Source organism: Heliangelus exortis, chromosome 2, assembly GCF_036169615.1.
Source record: "Heliangelus exortis chromosome 2, bHelExo1.hap1, whole genome shotgun sequence".
Taxonomy (NCBI): domain Eukaryota; kingdom Metazoa; phylum Chordata; class Aves; order Apodiformes; family Trochilidae; genus Heliangelus; species Heliangelus exortis.
In genome coordinates, this window is record NC_092423.1 from 111,632,532 (window position 1) to 111,648,601 (window position 16,070).

Here is a 16,070-nt window from a genome sequence, read left to right on the forward strand (position 1 = left end):
CACGAAGCGTGCCCGTGGGGGCGGGGGGAGGGGGTGAGAGGCAGCCCCGACCACCCAGGGGCCGGCTGGTGGGGGTTCAAGTCTGCCTCCGGATTAGCACCGCAGTGGAGGGGTTCTGCTCGGATCTGGGCTGTGATTACCCGCCTGCCCCCCCGGTAATGCTTATTTTGTGTTTCTCTCTCTCTCTCTCTCCCCGCCCCGTCCTCCCGCACCCACACCTCCCCCGCACTCCGCAGCCTCCGAGGCCTGCTGGGCCCCTCGCCCCGCTGTCAGCTCTGCTCTCCAGCCCCTTCCTGCGGCCTCAGCTCCCCGCCCGCCGGCCCTGCCCGCGCTTCATCTCGGCGCCCCGTCGAGACAACCCGGGGCCCCGCTTCGGCCCCGCGGGTTTGGCGGTGCTACTGGCCGGCAGCGGAGCGGCCCCCCCTTGCCCGCTCGCCGCCCTGCTGCGGGGCCGCTGGGCTAAGCCACCGCCTCCGTCGGCCCCCGGCCCGGCCCCGGCGCCGCCGCCCAGCCGCCTCCCCCCGGAGCGCCGGAGATGCCCGGCGTGCCACGGAGCCGCGCCGCCGCAGCCCTGCGCTGCCCCCGAGCCGCCCGGCGCGGTGAGTACCGCTCGTGGGGCCACGTCTGCCCCTTCCTCCTCCTTCCTCCTCCTCGCACTGGGGAAGCCGCTGTCCGCCCACGTCCCCATAGCCACCAACGGCGTGGGAACCTCGGGGGACGCTGGGTGAGCTCCCCTGGTTGTGAGCCTCGGGCCCCAAGGGCTCCCCGCCGCTCCCGGCCTGACATCCTCACCGCTTCCCGCGGCAGCTGCCCCCGGCAAGGCGGATCTCGCAGCCACTGTGCTCCCTACCCGGTGCGCGGGCGGGAAGAGAGCAACCCCGACGGCAAGGCTGCCCGCCAGGTCTCCCCGTAACGGGGAACCCAGGTCCAGAGGATGGGACGCGTACAGAGCGTACATGCCCCGGACCAGTCTCGTTTCCACGGCAAGACCGTGTCGCTCTGCCCGGGGATGGCAGTGACACAAGCCAGCCCCAGCCGTCCCGTTAACCCTTGTCCCGCCAACGGGCGCGCTGCGCCCTCCCGGCAGGCGGCACTGGGGACTGCCAGGGGGATCACGGTGGTGAGACGTTGTCGGTGAGACAGGATCCCAAAACATGGCTAGCGGTGGTGGTAAGGGCTCTGAGCCCGGCGGCCCCTGCCCGCCAGTCGCAGCCGCGTAACATCGTGCCCCGCTGAAACGGGAGAATCGAGAGAATCAACCGGCGGCGGAGAGCTGCGCGCCTCTGGAAAACGGGAGGCGGCTGAGGGGCGGGAAGGAAGATGCATCCCTGCAGTTACTTAAAATGCGGGCGTGCTCCAGTCTCAGGTTTTATAAGCACGGCTCTCTTTTAAGGCATCTCTGAACATTAAAACACCGAGCTCCGCGGCGGCATCGCCGCCTCTTCAAGCCCTTCCCACCCCCTCCCCTGAGCGCACGCACACACGCACACTCTCACACCGCTTTCTCCAGCATTTCTCCCCCAAGCGCCGGCCCCATGGCTCCCCCCGCTCCCTCCCCAGCCCCCCGCCACCGTGCGGGCGCTGCGGCGGCTGCTTCCGTTGCAACTCGCCCCTGAGCCGCAGCGGCCCCCGGTGCTCCCCTCTCCGGGGGCAGCCCGGCGGCAGCCCACCCCGTCGTGCCGGAGCCGGGGCAGGGAGCGTTGCCTGCCCGAGTCGCTGCCCCCGGCTCCGGCCACGACGAGCGAAGCCCACGGGCGTCCGCGGCCGGCACCGTGAGACAAGCCGGCGAGGGCCGAGCGCATGCGCGGGGCTAGCGAGCCGCCGTCCACGGTCGCCCAGCTCGCCGCTACCGGAGGGGAAGCGGGCGAGGACTACCGGCGGGGCTCCGACACTGAAACGGACACCGTAAGTACCGCTCGGTTTCTCTCCGTCCCGCCCGGCGGCCGCCGACCACCCGAGCAGGCGAGGGCTTGTCGCCGGCATCCGCGACCCCCGCGCCGCCGCCGGGGCCGCCCCGGGCACAGCGGGACGGGATGGGACGGGCGATGACGCCGGCGGCGGCCCCCGCGGCCGAGGCGGGCAAGGAGTTGCAGTCGCCCTTCTCGGGAGGGTCCGGAGGGACCCGATGCAAAAGGCGCTTCCCCACTACCCCCCGGAGGGTCAGGAGCCGCCCGCCGGGAGTACCCCGCGCTGGGGCTTGCATCCTCCCCACGTTCCTCCCGGTGCCGCTCCCACCGGGTACCCAGCACCGGTGTGCCCCCGGCCCCGGAGCGGCGACACCGACCCTTCCTCTCGGGTTCGGCCCCGCCGCTGCCGCCGCTCCCCAGGGCGGGATCGCGCCCCGCTCCGCGCCGCCTCCCTCGCCGCAGCGCGGGTAACACCTGGGCTGGGCTCCTGCCGTGCCCCCGGGGCTCCTTCCTCCTCTTTCCGAGAGTGAGGATGTAGATTAGGGAGCATCCATCACCCACCCCCGCCCCTTCCTGACGGGAGTCCCGCCGCACGTCTGTTCTCAAGGCCCTGCAAAGTTAGGCAGATGAGTAACAACACCCGAGGGTTTCCATACAGACTCTTCCAGTATCAGCCTGCTCCTTCGTGCATCCTCGGGTGAGAGTTTCTTGTGCTGTCAGTAGTGACATGTCAGTAGGTAAGAAAGAGCAGGTATTGAAAATGTGGCACAACTGCAGAAAGTGAAATGAGATGATTCTTGTACACTCCAGAAAGAATTATATTAATTTAATACCAGTATCATTTACTCGATGCAACCATTCCATTATTTCATATATGCTGTTGAAAAACAGAGGATCAAAACTTTTCATGCCCTGCCATGGGCAGTGACAGCGAGGAGTCTCCTTGTGCCTCTGTGCCCACTGCATGAACAGAACAGCAGCTCCCGTGCTCAGTGGTGCTACACACCATGGTGCCAATTACACCACTGCTATGCAGGACCAAAAACCAGTAAACACTAACTGGCTCAGCTGAATGAAGCACCAAAATCACTGTCAGCTAGGAGAGTCCTAGTTGTGGTCAGGTTAAAATTAGAAGTGTTGTGTTAAAATTAGGAGTATCATTCTAAACTAAGAGCATGGTCAAGCCAACTGAACGTAAAGGTAGCACTGTATTTTATAAAATGTGTTGAGAGAGCAGTTACTTTATATCCTCTTAAATTTCTTACACCCCCCCCAATATCAATACTTATTTTGATATCTTTACCCTAGGTCCCAAATAGTCATGCATGGAAGCATCACCTCAGCTGCTACACACCTCTTTGTCCTTTGGAAAGTTTTTCAGAGTGAGTAGTGATGTTTGAGGACTCGGCTTAAAGTACCAGGAAGGAGTTTTCAGAGTATAAACTTTATGTAACTCTTGGAGCCTCAGGTCACAAGTTGCTGAACCTGAAGCGTGGGCAGCTACTACTGCTCGGTCGCTTATAAAAATTCATCCCCTTTTCTTCACTAAGGATTACCCCAGGGAGGCAGCAGGTCTATGGAAATACTGCAGAGATCAAGTAGCCTTAGCTAGAGCTTCATGACTCTCAACTTTGTGTTTATGGGCATGTTTCAAAATCTGCCACAGCCAGGCGAAGCAAAGATGTCATTTTGGTCATGACATGCTCTGGACTGTGGGCCAAACTCAATTCTGACCTTAATTCAGCTTTCACTTGGCTTTGGCAGTACTCCTCCTGGCTGCCACCTCTCCAATTCGGCAGGGCAGGGGGCAGCTGCCAGGGCAGAGCAGGCAGGTGCCGGTGTAGTACAATCCAAAGTGAATCGCGACAATCGGCATCAATAGGAAAGGGTCCATGAATCACTGTTTAACACTCTCCAGGGTGAGTCATCCCGATTCAAACCAGCGTTTGGACCAGTACAATGTCAGTCAGCTCCTTGCACAGTTCGAGATGAGTCAGATCTCAGCATCGAGTACAATATGAAATGAGTCACCCACTAATACAGCGCCACGTGACTCCAATCCCCAGGGTGAGTTGTCAGAGCTTCTGTGTGATATGAGTCACTTCATAGTACAGTAAAATGGGCTTTTTGGAGACCATTCATAATTAAGCACGATGCAACCAAGCGCTCAGTAGGAGATGATGGGAGTGAGCAGAGCAATCTGCTGTGTGCACCGGTTTCACTGTTGGCATAGTAAGGAGGTTTGTAAAATATTAGACTGAATGAGGTGTTTTTAATTTTTTTTTTTTTTTTTAAAGCAAGCTGCATAAAAATAACTAGAAGCAAAAAACTTCCTTTGACATTAAAGCCAGCCAAAGCAGGGCTGAAGCAAGCAGTAGTACTCACTATGTTGGAGGAGCCTGGAGTTGGGGTTGTTTTCAGGTTTTGCTTCTGAGATAACTGATCAGCCAGTGCAAACTGACACAGATCCACTGGGGTTTACTCCAACTGCCACAAAAGACAAGGTGAGAGATGCCAACAGTCTGTGCACACAGAGGTGAAGGACTTAACACTGATTTAACTTAATTGCAGTTTGCAACATCCTGGTTTGTGAAGGGACTCTGCTTAGGATTAAAGTAATATCCCTACTCTCACCTGCACAAAGGGCCAGACTAGGGTGACAAGTTGCTTTTGTTGCTTCTTCTATGCAACCTGTAAAAAATTCTCTTCTTTTCCATTTTACAGGAGAATTAATGACAGAAGTGCCCCTCCTAATTACATGTTAGAGTAACGTTTGCAGTGAAGTCTTTTGTGATAAAGTCCAAAGTAAATAAATATTTTACAATACTACCAGAAGAGATATAGGCCATCCCTCTGAAAAAACCCACAGAAGAATCATTCTGAAACTCCAAGTAGCTGTTTTCTAACAGGAAGGTGAGAGATTTTACTAAGAAAAAACATCAGTGCAGGAAGTTTTTCTTTTGCAGACAGCAGGCTGATCCGGCAGCCAAATGGGCAGCACTGAATACCAGAAAAAAAGAGCAGAAGACATTTAAGCCCTTGGTGAAAAAGACCAGAAAAAAAGAGCAGAAGACATTTAAGCCCTTGGTGAAAAAGATCTCACAGTTGCAGGTGACAAGATCAAGGCACCATTACCTGTTACTGTGTGGGTGTGGTACACTTTCTGACATTTCTTTTGAACTGTAAAGCAATGCTTCAATCCAAAGAGGTAAACCCAGCTCCTCTGAGTTGCTGCTCCTCTAGAAAAAATAATTAAATAAAACAGGCAAAGGCACTCAATTCCTGGACATAAAAGCCCCTCAGCATTGTTATTTAAACTCATAGATGGATGCTGATTTCTCTTGTGATTTTATCCACTTAAGCATTTGATAACTGGGGCACAGCAGTGACATAAGAAGCTCTTTATTATATGTGGCTGCCAGTTTCCTTGCTGCTAAGGTCTGTCTGCCATTCCTAAACTCTTACCCATTTAAGTCACCCATTACAAGAAGGCAAACCTCTAATAATAAAAAATAAAAAATCAGAAAACTGAAAAAAAAATTGAAGACATCCTTGGAAGAGATCCTGCTCTTCACTCCCTAAGTGGGCAATCCAATAATTCTGCCTGTAATTCAAAGTATATGCACATGTGGGTGTGTTCATTAACATATAATTCTTCTGTATCTAAAATAGTGCACTGCTTGGTGCAGAAAGCCTGCATGTCAAATTTGTCAATGAAGAGGAAGCATCATGAGAATCAACCTTCCTGTTCATATTTCAGTTGATAATAAACTGCCTCAGGCTTCCGTGGGAGTATGTTGCAGCCCTGAGTATTTATAAATTAATAAAAATACAGATTCAGAGATTTCCTTTGAGCTTGACCCCAGCTGCAAGGCTCAATCTGACAGAAGTAGAAAAGGACAGAATATCTTTCTGCCAGCTCACAGGTTGTCATCACTGGGGGAAATCCAAAGGGAGAGAGCAGCAATTGGAAGAGTTTGCGTAGCCTCACCTCGAGCTCACTGAAACCAGTAGGTGGTTTTCATTGTTTTAACAGAGTCTGGATCAGGCTTGAAGTATTTAGTGAAAAATAGCTGGGCTATGATGACCCACATCTGTGCACTCCAGCTGGCTTTCAGATGGTGTTACAGCACAGGGCTGCACCAGCTGGATCCTTACTGTGAAAGCTTCATGCTGTGGCCGTGCAAATTGGACCTGAGCACAAGCTAAGGGTTGCACACCTGCCCGGTTGTGATGGGTACAAGGAGGAAGCACTATTTTTATTTTTAACTAAAAGAACCATTGCACTTTAAAGCTCAAAAATATAATTTGTTTTGAGCATAAAATGAGGCTTAAAGTATAAAGCCTTTGTATAATATTTTTTTTCTGAGTATTCGTGTGTTGGGTTTTTTTGTTTGGTTTGGTTTTACTTAAATCTGACCTTCATAGCTTAGACTTTAAACATTACTTCTTTGGGAAGTCTATTTTCTTGGTAGCCCACCTTTCCACGGAGAGATTCACAAATACTTTAAATGTTACAACTAAGTCAAATATCATCTGAGCTGCCTTTAACCAGGGAAATAATTTTCATTCCTGACCTTCGCACTGCTTTGCATTCATAAGGTTACATTAATAAGTGCCTCATAACCTGAATGTCAGACAGGCATGCCTTGGAGTGGAAAAGGTATGACAGACATACTTAGTCCAACACTTTAACATTACTCTTAAGGCATTCAGTATTTTTCCACTGTAGCTTTTCAGATACTTGCTCAAAATTCCTGTTTTTTTTTGGGTTTTTTTGTTTTTTTTTTAATTCATTATTAGCATACAGAAATTTTTGTATGTGTAGTTTTTATATTAATCATAGAAGCTATCTAGCTGGGTAAGAAGCAAGAATATGTGCCATTTTTTTCCCTCTATATTTGGTTCATTGCTTTTTAGGGACACTTTTACAATAGACTAAGTTTGCTGTTATCATTATGTAGAGAAGGACCTCTCCCCAGGATATCCAGAAACTCTGCACCTTGGCATCTGCATAGATGCTACATTAGGTTGTACTGAAATAGTGAACCAGCCAGAGACAAGCTCATCAATTCAACTCCTACTTCCATTACTCTATGAAGTATTTGACTAATTAGTGCTCTCTGTGTGGGATATGGACAGTTCTGTAGATTTCTTCAGGCCCCACCGTGCCTGGATGAGTCCCCCTAATGTTTCAATGTGCTGATTAACATCCAGGGCAGAAAATCTGGTCCTTCCAGAGATTCCAAGCCTGCAAAATTGATCCACATCTACATAGATTGCAGGTAGTCACAGGAAACTTGTAAGTAGCCAGTCACTTGTCAGCAGTGAGAAGAAACTTCCTGCAGATACAGGAATGTTGATGTAGAACAATTTTTAGTCCATAGTTTAGGCAGTTGAGAGATGTCTTGTATGTAGCTCAAGATAACCCCAAAGGTGGATCACCCACATCCTGTAGTGGTCCCAAGGAGCACAGCCCAGACGGACAGAAGAACTGTGCAGTAAAAGATTCAGGGAGTCTCACCTGGTCAAGGGTGACACCACCACTACAAGGATCCTTGTAAGAGACACTCCTGTTGCCATCTGGACACTGACTGACTCTCTTGTTCAAGAATTTGATTCCCCATGGTGCTGTGTCACTAGCAAATTCAGATCCACTTGATTTACCCACAAACCTTTCAGCCCTTCCCTAGCCATTTGAACCACAAATTCATAATTTTTCTATTAAGTTATGGCTATCCAGGCCTCTATCAAGCAAACATGGGTTTCTTTGATAGTGCTGTCATCACTTTGGGCAGTCAAACTGATGGAACTGGACACAGAGATACGTTTCATGTTATATCCAGCAGCTGGGTAAAACTGTACCCATCCTGGGGTTAAACTACACTGGAGATGGTAGCAATTAAAGTCCTTTGGTTACAGGTATCTCAGCTCATTCCATCAATAGTCTAAAAGTATTTTTGGATTCCTTACAAAGCATGTACCAGATAGCAGTCAGTCTCCAGTTTTTAAATCCTCTGTGTTTTCTTCTCAAACCCATTTTCCAAGGAGGCACGTAGCTGCTCCAGATGGCAGGGACAGAGAAAGCAGACCCCATCCAGTACAGAGGGTTCTCACACAACTTGTTCCTTCTTATGGCACCTCCTGAGAGGTCTGGAAATCTGAGAAGATACAGGAGGCACAGGGAGTTTAGAGCACTGAAATTTCCATTTTGGTGTCGGGGAGATAAGGTAGAGGTAAAAAAGCAACTTTTGATTCTCTTGTTCTTCCTCATCCAGACACACTTTAGAGCATGGATCTCTCCTGGAATACAGAAACCTAGTAAGGAAGTTTAAGAACAGGAGTCCAGAAAGCACCCAAGGTTTTTAAAATCCAGATGTATTAGGGGATAAAGCTGCCACCAAATAGGCTGATGAATCCCTCCACTGTGGCTCAGAGCTAAGTTCTCCTCCTGGATATTCCTCTTGTACCTTGAAGAACATATATAACCTTGTCTGAATCTTAATGAAGAAAAGCACTAAGAGCCCAGTGCAACGACCCAAGAGACTTAAAAAAGTAAATAAAAAAACCCAAGCAGAGCAGTTAAGTTGATCTTGAACCCAGGAGATGTTGATCTTCTTGAACTTCCAAAGACCTCAATGTGAAAAGGAGAACAGCACTGCCTAGGTCTGAATCTTCAACTATTCAAATAAAAATATCTGAAAATCTAAGTATACCTAAACTGCTTTAAAAAAATAATCTATGAATTTATTTTGTAGGCAAAACAGTAACAGTTTCTTACAACAGGAGTGTCTCTCAAGGAATAAATACGAAACTATTCAAGGAATAAATACAAAACTATTCAAGGAATAAATACAAAACTATTCAGAAATAGAGAACAATAGTTTATGCACACTGATACATTCACTCTCTGCATTCTCTTAGTAAGATGGAGAAAGTCACTTTCAGTGATAATTTAGAACTCTCACTATTTGTAACCATCCATGTAAATGTATCCAGGAAGTAGAAGGATTTTTAAACAAAACTTTCATATATATTTTGAAGAAAGGCATTTAGGACAATTTTGGCACCACCTGGTGTCAAGACCAACCTGAGATGTGAATTCACCATTCTCTACAGCATAAATAGAAATACCAGATCATATCCTCAGCTGGTATAAATCCCCTTCTCTTCACTGTGATGTAGTTTTTCAGCAGCTGAAAATTTCACTCACACTACATATAATCAGCATCAAGGTTTCAAAACTGAACATATAAAACTGTATAAAACTATGTAAAAAAAAAATTAAAAATAATAATTAAAAAATCACAGCAAGCTTTTGATGTTCCAAAGAAGGTATCCTCTTTTCTCATGGATATACTTACATTTGACTGGTCAGGGAAATAAAACAGGCAATACTTGACCCTGGCCAGTTACAAATCCATTTAAAATTAGACACTATTTGCATACCATGCAAACTGAAAACCTTAGAAAGAGCAGTTCCATCTGGTTTTTATTTCAGAACATCATCTGACCAAATAAGCAACTGCCCATGGAGGCTGGTGTGAACAAGCTGTGTTTACTGATTGCCATATTCAAAGTGCACACCTGGTAATGAAGAACTGAATAAGAATATTTTGGCAGAACATTTGCAATGATGTTTACAGAAAATCCATTTCCAGAAAATATCTTCCTTTTTTTTTTTTAATTGCATTATAAATTTCTCTAGAAGGAGATGTCTGTCCAGCTCAGTTGCAGGTTCTTTCCCACTTCAATGCCAAATTGACTGGGAAAAAAAATAAAAAACAAAACAAAAAACATCATCATCTGTCAGATCTGAGTGATCTACTGGACAGAGTCAGGTGTAGGAGGAAGACTGTACTCCTTGTGTTCCTCAAGAATGCACCCTCTTGTTCCACAGCCAGATAATAGCTCTGACTTATCCCTCATCCTTGAATGCCCTCACTTTTTATCCACACTTCAGCTCTCAGGGCTCCTCCAGCAGTAAAGTCTTCCAAAACCCAAAGCTTGGGTTTTTTTGTTTGATTTCTCAAAATCAAATTACTGTTTTGTGAAAACAGATCATTATTTAAGCACCACAATCAAGCTGTGGGGACAAGTTTAGGCCACCTCTCATGCTACTTGAAATGTACCAGCTGTTGGGAGAGCAATACCTGTGTGCTTCTTATCCTACTTACCCACTCCACCAGCTCTGGGTCTGTTAAATGTATTCCCAACTAAGACAGGGCAAGAAAAATATTTAGCTAAGTATATGTATTAACATATGTAATTCTCTTTAAGAACTTTAAGGTGGGCTATTACCTCAAAATGCTGTTGATGACTCAGATTTTTCATTACTGAAACAACCTGATCACACTCACTATCAGCCCAGAAAATAAGGAAAGTCCTCTTCCAAAATTAGCGGTGACACTTTCACTGGTTTCAATTACAATTAGTTGAGGCTCTTTGGCCTCATACTGTGTGACAATAAACTTGGAGAGGTCACCAGTCACTGGTACCATGTCCTGTAGCAGTAGAATCCACAGGTGAATAATTCAACTAACACAGACTGTTGGTCTTATCATTGATGCAAAGAACACAGACACAAGATTTTCTGATTGGCTTTACACCTACTACATGACCCAGTCAGACTCTCTGATGTCCCAAATTAACAAACATTATACAAACAAAAGATGTATTTACTGGAATGTCTAAAACAAACTCTCTCCTGTTCTTGCCCTGAGCACCTAAAGCCTCCTGAAGATGAAAAAAAGTGGCCACTGCCATTCCCATAGATCCACAAGTCAGTCAAGCAATTTTAAAAATTGTTGCTAAACTGGGCTTTACTGTAAAGAGGCATGGAACTCTGTAAATTCCAGCAAACAATATTCACTGGAATTGTGGATAAATTTACTGCCCATTCCTGCACGCAGCACAACTCAAAAGAGCAATTTGAGCAGATGTCTGCAAAGGGTGATAACACAGCTGTGGTGGCTGCAGCAAGAAGTAGCAAAGTGTGATGGAGAACCTTGAGGACTCATTGTGAAATTCTGGATATACCAGAGGTAGTGGAAAAACAACTACAGACATAAAACAAGGTTTTTCTGGTTGCATCCCAATACTGGCTCTGTTATTAGCTTACTGCATGACCTCAGACAACTTGCTTCATCTATGTGACTGTTTTTTCCCCCCAAACACATCCTACAATCATTGTATTTCCCTGTGTACAATTATACTCTGATACTTTTCTTTGAAAATCTGTCCTTAGATGACTTGCACAAACTCAGTGTCTGTGCCTGTGCCCCTGTTCCAAGCAAGGAGCATTAGATGGGAGAGAAAAAGCAGCAGATAGGGAGTTCATGGTAAACTTCTTGTATCACCATCTACAGCTGCAACATTGCAGGGTTTGTGTTTCCCTTGTTTACATTTTTTCTTTTAATTAAATCTTTTACATCTATAAAAAAAGAAATCTAGAAAGTCACTGTATATCCATGAATACACATATGAAGTTGTGACACACCTTTAGGCGGAGCCCATGTCTTCACTGTACATTCAGGCCTCCTGGCTGGTATTACACTTTCTTGCTACAATTGTAATTGGCATAAGCATTTGCAACAAATTGTGCTGTAAACATGAACATTTTTACTTAACTTTACAATTCTGGTTTGAGGATAAATCACAAAAAAGCTAGATTTTAATTGCAAGACATTAAATTCTCCTGCAGATTAATCCCTCTTATGCAGCCAAAGGGAATTGGTCCATGTAGAAAGGTATTATAGGACAATGTTCTTGATGAAACTTTGGTTTAGATCCAAAGCTGCATCAAAAAAAGCAGGGAAGAACAAAGTTAGAAAAGCAATACTGGGATGGATCACTCACTTATTGCTTGCTCTGTGAACACGGATGGACCAGCCTGACATATTTTTGTCCTATGGATCTTAAAACTATCAGTGCACCAAAGGAATTTCTACAACCTTGTAATAACCTGCATCACTGCTGAGCTCTCTACTTTGCTATCCTATGAAATCAAGCTTAGATTTAATTTAGCACAAGATAACTCATTATTTATCTCCGAAAGGAAGAGAACAATAGAACATCATAACCTTCTAATGATCAGAAGATCAATATATTTCTCAGTTCCCCTTTCTAGATTAACAAACCAAAACCCAACAATTCTTCTGTGTAAGTCCCACTTTTCTAAACAAGCTGTTAGATGTTTAGATAGATGCTTTATCTTGGTATGTGATATCCATAGCACTTGCACAGAGGAGTAAATTACTTCCTGTAGCTTACCACAGTATTCCTACATCACAGAAAGTCATTTTCTAGTCAGTTTGTACCTCTATTGAATGCAGAATATGATTATCATTTGCCACAGGAAATACAGGCACGATGACTGAACAGCTCTCTAATTCAAAAGCTTGGGCTCTCTTTAAGCCAACAAATACTTATTTTCCATTACATTCATACAGCTCTGCTATCATGAAAACACGATTTATCTGCTAAAAATATCTTTCAAAACAAATCTTCATCAAATAAACGACCAAGACCTACTTCCTTATTCAATGAGAACGTTGGTATAAATCTACAAAATAAAAATGCATCATTTAATGTGAAAAATATATCTTGAATTTTTGTGTTGCTTGATCCCTCGTATTCCATCACCTACGTGAGAAATCAGGCAATGATGAAGATTGATAGAAACCTGTACTACCAGAAAGCTTCCATGTAAGGTATATGACTCAGAAATGAAACAAAGACACAGTGCTGCTGGGCAGTTTTTGCCATACAACTACTTACATACTCTTTCCTTTCATTAAAGATGTCAAAGAACAATTCTGAAGAACCTGAAATGGTAACCATCCAAGTGGAAAGATCTTTTGAATTAAGCCTCAGTAAGATGAGGTGGGGAGGAAGAGTGGATGCTTTCTACTGCCATCCTTTATGTTTCTCCTTGGAAAAAAGCAAACAGGAACCAGCTTTTCTTCTCAGACCACCATCAGTTCACTTGCTGTATGAATTGAAAACACAAATGTCTGAACAATCCACATAAAACATCTCTGAAGTAAGAGTGGCTGAACTAGGCTATATAAACTACACACATCTCAATCTAAGCTACACTTTTCTAATCAATAATAATTGTCTACAGTCCAAAGCAGCCTAAAACACTGTTAGATGTATTACATTCCAATAATGCTTCATATGCTATCACTTTCTAGTTGAAATATGGTCTATTTAAAAAAGCAGAGGTACCTGGAAGCAAATTAATTCACAGACTTGCAGAGATCATCAAGTCCAACCCTTAATCCACTACCACTGTGGTTCCCAGACTGAGTGCCACATCAGTCTCTTCTTAAAAGCCTCCAGGGACAGAGAATCCACCACCTCCCTGGGCAGCCCTTTCCAGTGCCTGAACATCTTCTCTGTAAAGAATTTTTTCCTAATATCTAATCTTAAGACTTCATTCTATTCCTGTGAATCTGAAACTCAGAAGGAAAGTGTTTTACATTTCACATTTATTATTCCACAGTTTGAAGCAAGAAAGGTTGTGGAGATTTTGGAAGCTATGTTCTTTTTCTGGTCTTTTTATTTCTGGGCATTTAGGCATTACTTGTCAGATTAGCTCTACAGAGTTACAAAATGAGTTATCATTTCTATCTGTATTATTGTTCTTGCATTTTGCTTCTGGTGCAAAACAGGTGCATCTTCTGCTCTTACACTTTTCTCTTGGGAGAGTGGGTGGTTCTCACAAAAACAAAAACTGTTAAGCTCTGTAAGAGAGAAACAAATTCAGCATAAAAAAAAAAATCCAACAAAATGTAAGGCTGCACACTGATAAAATTATCTCCTTTATCTTCCTGACACTTCTGTTGAGTCCGTGACAACGTCTGAGCATTCTGCCTCAAGTTACAAGAGCAGCATTTCATAAACCTGGCTGAATATTTTAGAAAGGAAGGCAACTTTTAACCCTCTGGTACTCAGGCTCATCAGATTATGTTTCAAGTCTGGTACTCAATTATTAATTAAAAAAAAAGAACTCAAAATGGTAGCAGCTAATTTATACAATTGTTATGGCCTTGAAAGAGGGTTTAGCAACCTGAAAAAAAAAAAACAACAACACACTAAGGGATCTCATGACATAGGAGGATGTCCAGTTATGTATTAAAAAATGAAATACAATCAAAGTGAAGAGAGACATACTCTTCTTGGAAGAAGCTGGCATTTCACATCTGTCACTCAGTTATGGCACAGCCCTCAGCATAACAGAGACAGCATTAGTGAGCACTGTTGGATCAAGTTTGAAGCTCAGAGAGAGATAGGTCAGAAAAGGGCAGGGACCTCGAGAGGGCTTGTCATTTTATAAGCAACCACCCCCCTGCACAATTTGCAGAACTTGGGCTCCATAGAGGTTTCCTACAACAGTTAAAAAATGACAACTTCTGCATCCACCAAAAATAATTTCATGATGTTTTTAGTTGGCGGAGGCAGCACAAAACCTGCATGTTAAATATTAACATCCAGTCACATCCCTTTCTCCATTAATAATTCCTGACTTTCACAGAAGCACTTGATTGCTTTTTGAGGGAAAAACACTTTTTTAAACTGTGTCAGTCAGACCTAATAATGGACAAATAAGCAATGGCCATTTGCTACAGGGCAACTACCAGGTCTGAGGCATCCTCAATACTCACTGAAGGCCGAATTTTAGGAGAGCTCAGGTGTCTCACTCAGGCATCAGTAAACCTGTGCATTGGCTAATCATAGAGTCATAGAATTGGCTGGGTTGGAAGGGACCTCAGAGATCAAGTCCAACCCTTGATCCACTACCGCTGCAGTTACCAGACCATGGCACTGAGTGCCACATCCAGTCTCTTTTTAAATATCTCCAGGGATGGAGAAAGAAAAGGAAATAAATAAATAAATAATAATAATATAAGTTCTCCCTACCTCTGTTCTGTGCCATTTTCTTTAGGGCTGGCCTTGAAGTCAAAACCTCAGGAAACCCTTCTCAATTGCTACACTTGTATACCACTGTGCTAAGAGCTGCAGCTCTCTGTGACTCCCCACTTCCACCTTTTGCTCTCTGCATTGCTCCTCTCTTCTCTTTGTATTCCCAACCATGTGCAGGATTCATTAGCCCTTTGCCTTCCATGACAGCCCTTAAAATAAAATCATCAAATCTTCCAAAGCATTCAATACCGAAAAGCTTCTGTAGGGAAAAAAAAAAATCAAGCATTTAGCTTTTTAGTCCCATTGGAACTCTGGCCTTCAGCAGTTCCTGCTAAGACTTTTAGAGAAAAGAAAAAATAAAAAAGGAGAAAGACAGATGTTTCTTATTTTCCCCTTCTCTTGCTGTCTTGCAGCCCATGGGATCGGAGCGGCCGGAGATGCGCAAGCGGCAGATGTCTGCGACCCAGGAGAGCCCAGGTGCTGCCCAGGCTCAGCACAGCACTGGAAACAGAGGGTCCAATGCCTGCTGCTTTTGTTGGTGCTGTTGCTGCAGCTGCTCATGGTAATCCCCCCCCCCCCCCCCATCCAAGCCTCTGGGGAGCAGAATAGCAGGGGAGGGAGGCCATGGCTATCGTATGGGGCAACATAAGCCAAACAAACCACCTGGGTAATTCTGCAAATCTGTGTTCCAGTATTAGACAACCTCCAGATTATGGGGTTTTTTTCTTGCCGTTCAAGTAGTAGATGTTTTTGTTAAAAAAAAATCTCTGCACGGTATCTCTGTTGTATTTTTGTTGCCAATACTGTGTACTGGAAGGTCTGTTTTGTGCACTCCCCAGCCTTGAGCTTCACCAGGGCTTCCAATAAAAACTGAAAGAAATGCCAGAGTGTCACAGATTAAGACTGAGGACAGGGACATCACAAGCAGCACAGATCACATTAAATAGAGTTAGGAGTAGATGGAAGAAGGTGTAGGTCAGAAAATTAATTATCAGGTGCCCAGCACTGTTGTTCTGAGGACATCTGGATCTGTTGTCATTTCAGTGCTGCCAGCTCATGGCACCTGCAACTGAGATGAAGTTAATCCTTAGCATCAGAGGCTTTAAACATTGTGGGTATTTGCTGAAGATGAGGACATAAGTGGAATTGAATTCAGAACAACTCCTATTACAAGGTGTGAAGAAGAAAAATTTATCAGGGAAGCAAAGCAGAAGAGGAAGAGGAATCACATGA

At 45.1% G+C, this 16,070-nt stretch overlaps 2 protein-coding genes across 5 annotated transcripts in view; one reads left to right on the plus strand and one right to left on the minus strand.

Annotated features, from left to right (window-relative positions):
• Positions 1-16,070, plus strand: part of RGS20 (regulator of G protein signaling 20) — a 42,580-nt gene that overhangs the window by 18,202 nt on the left and 8,308 nt on the right. Inside the window, exons 2-3 of one of the 3 annotated variants that reach the window (XM_071737547.1) lie at positions 237-599; positions 15,251-15,399. In XM_071737547.1, the coding sequence (XP_071593648.1) occupies positions 237-599; positions 15,251-15,399 (512 nt within the window). Of the gene's footprint in view, positions 1-236; positions 600-1,731; positions 1,906-15,250; positions 15,400-16,070 lie in introns of those variants that run through there. The other 2 variants (XM_071737549.1, XM_071737548.1) reach the window with 2 other exon arrangements.
• The window catches only part of TCEA1 (transcription elongation factor A1), a 47,663-nt gene continuing 40,975 nt past the window's right edge, over positions 9,383-16,070 (minus strand). For both annotated transcript variants that reach the window (XM_071737550.1, XM_071737552.1), the window contains exon 10: positions 9,383-9,494. In XM_071737550.1, coding sequence (XP_071593651.1) covers positions 9,405-9,494 — 90 coding nt within the window. In that variant the 3' untranslated portion in view covers positions 9,383-9,404. The remainder of the gene's footprint in view (positions 9,495-16,070) is intronic.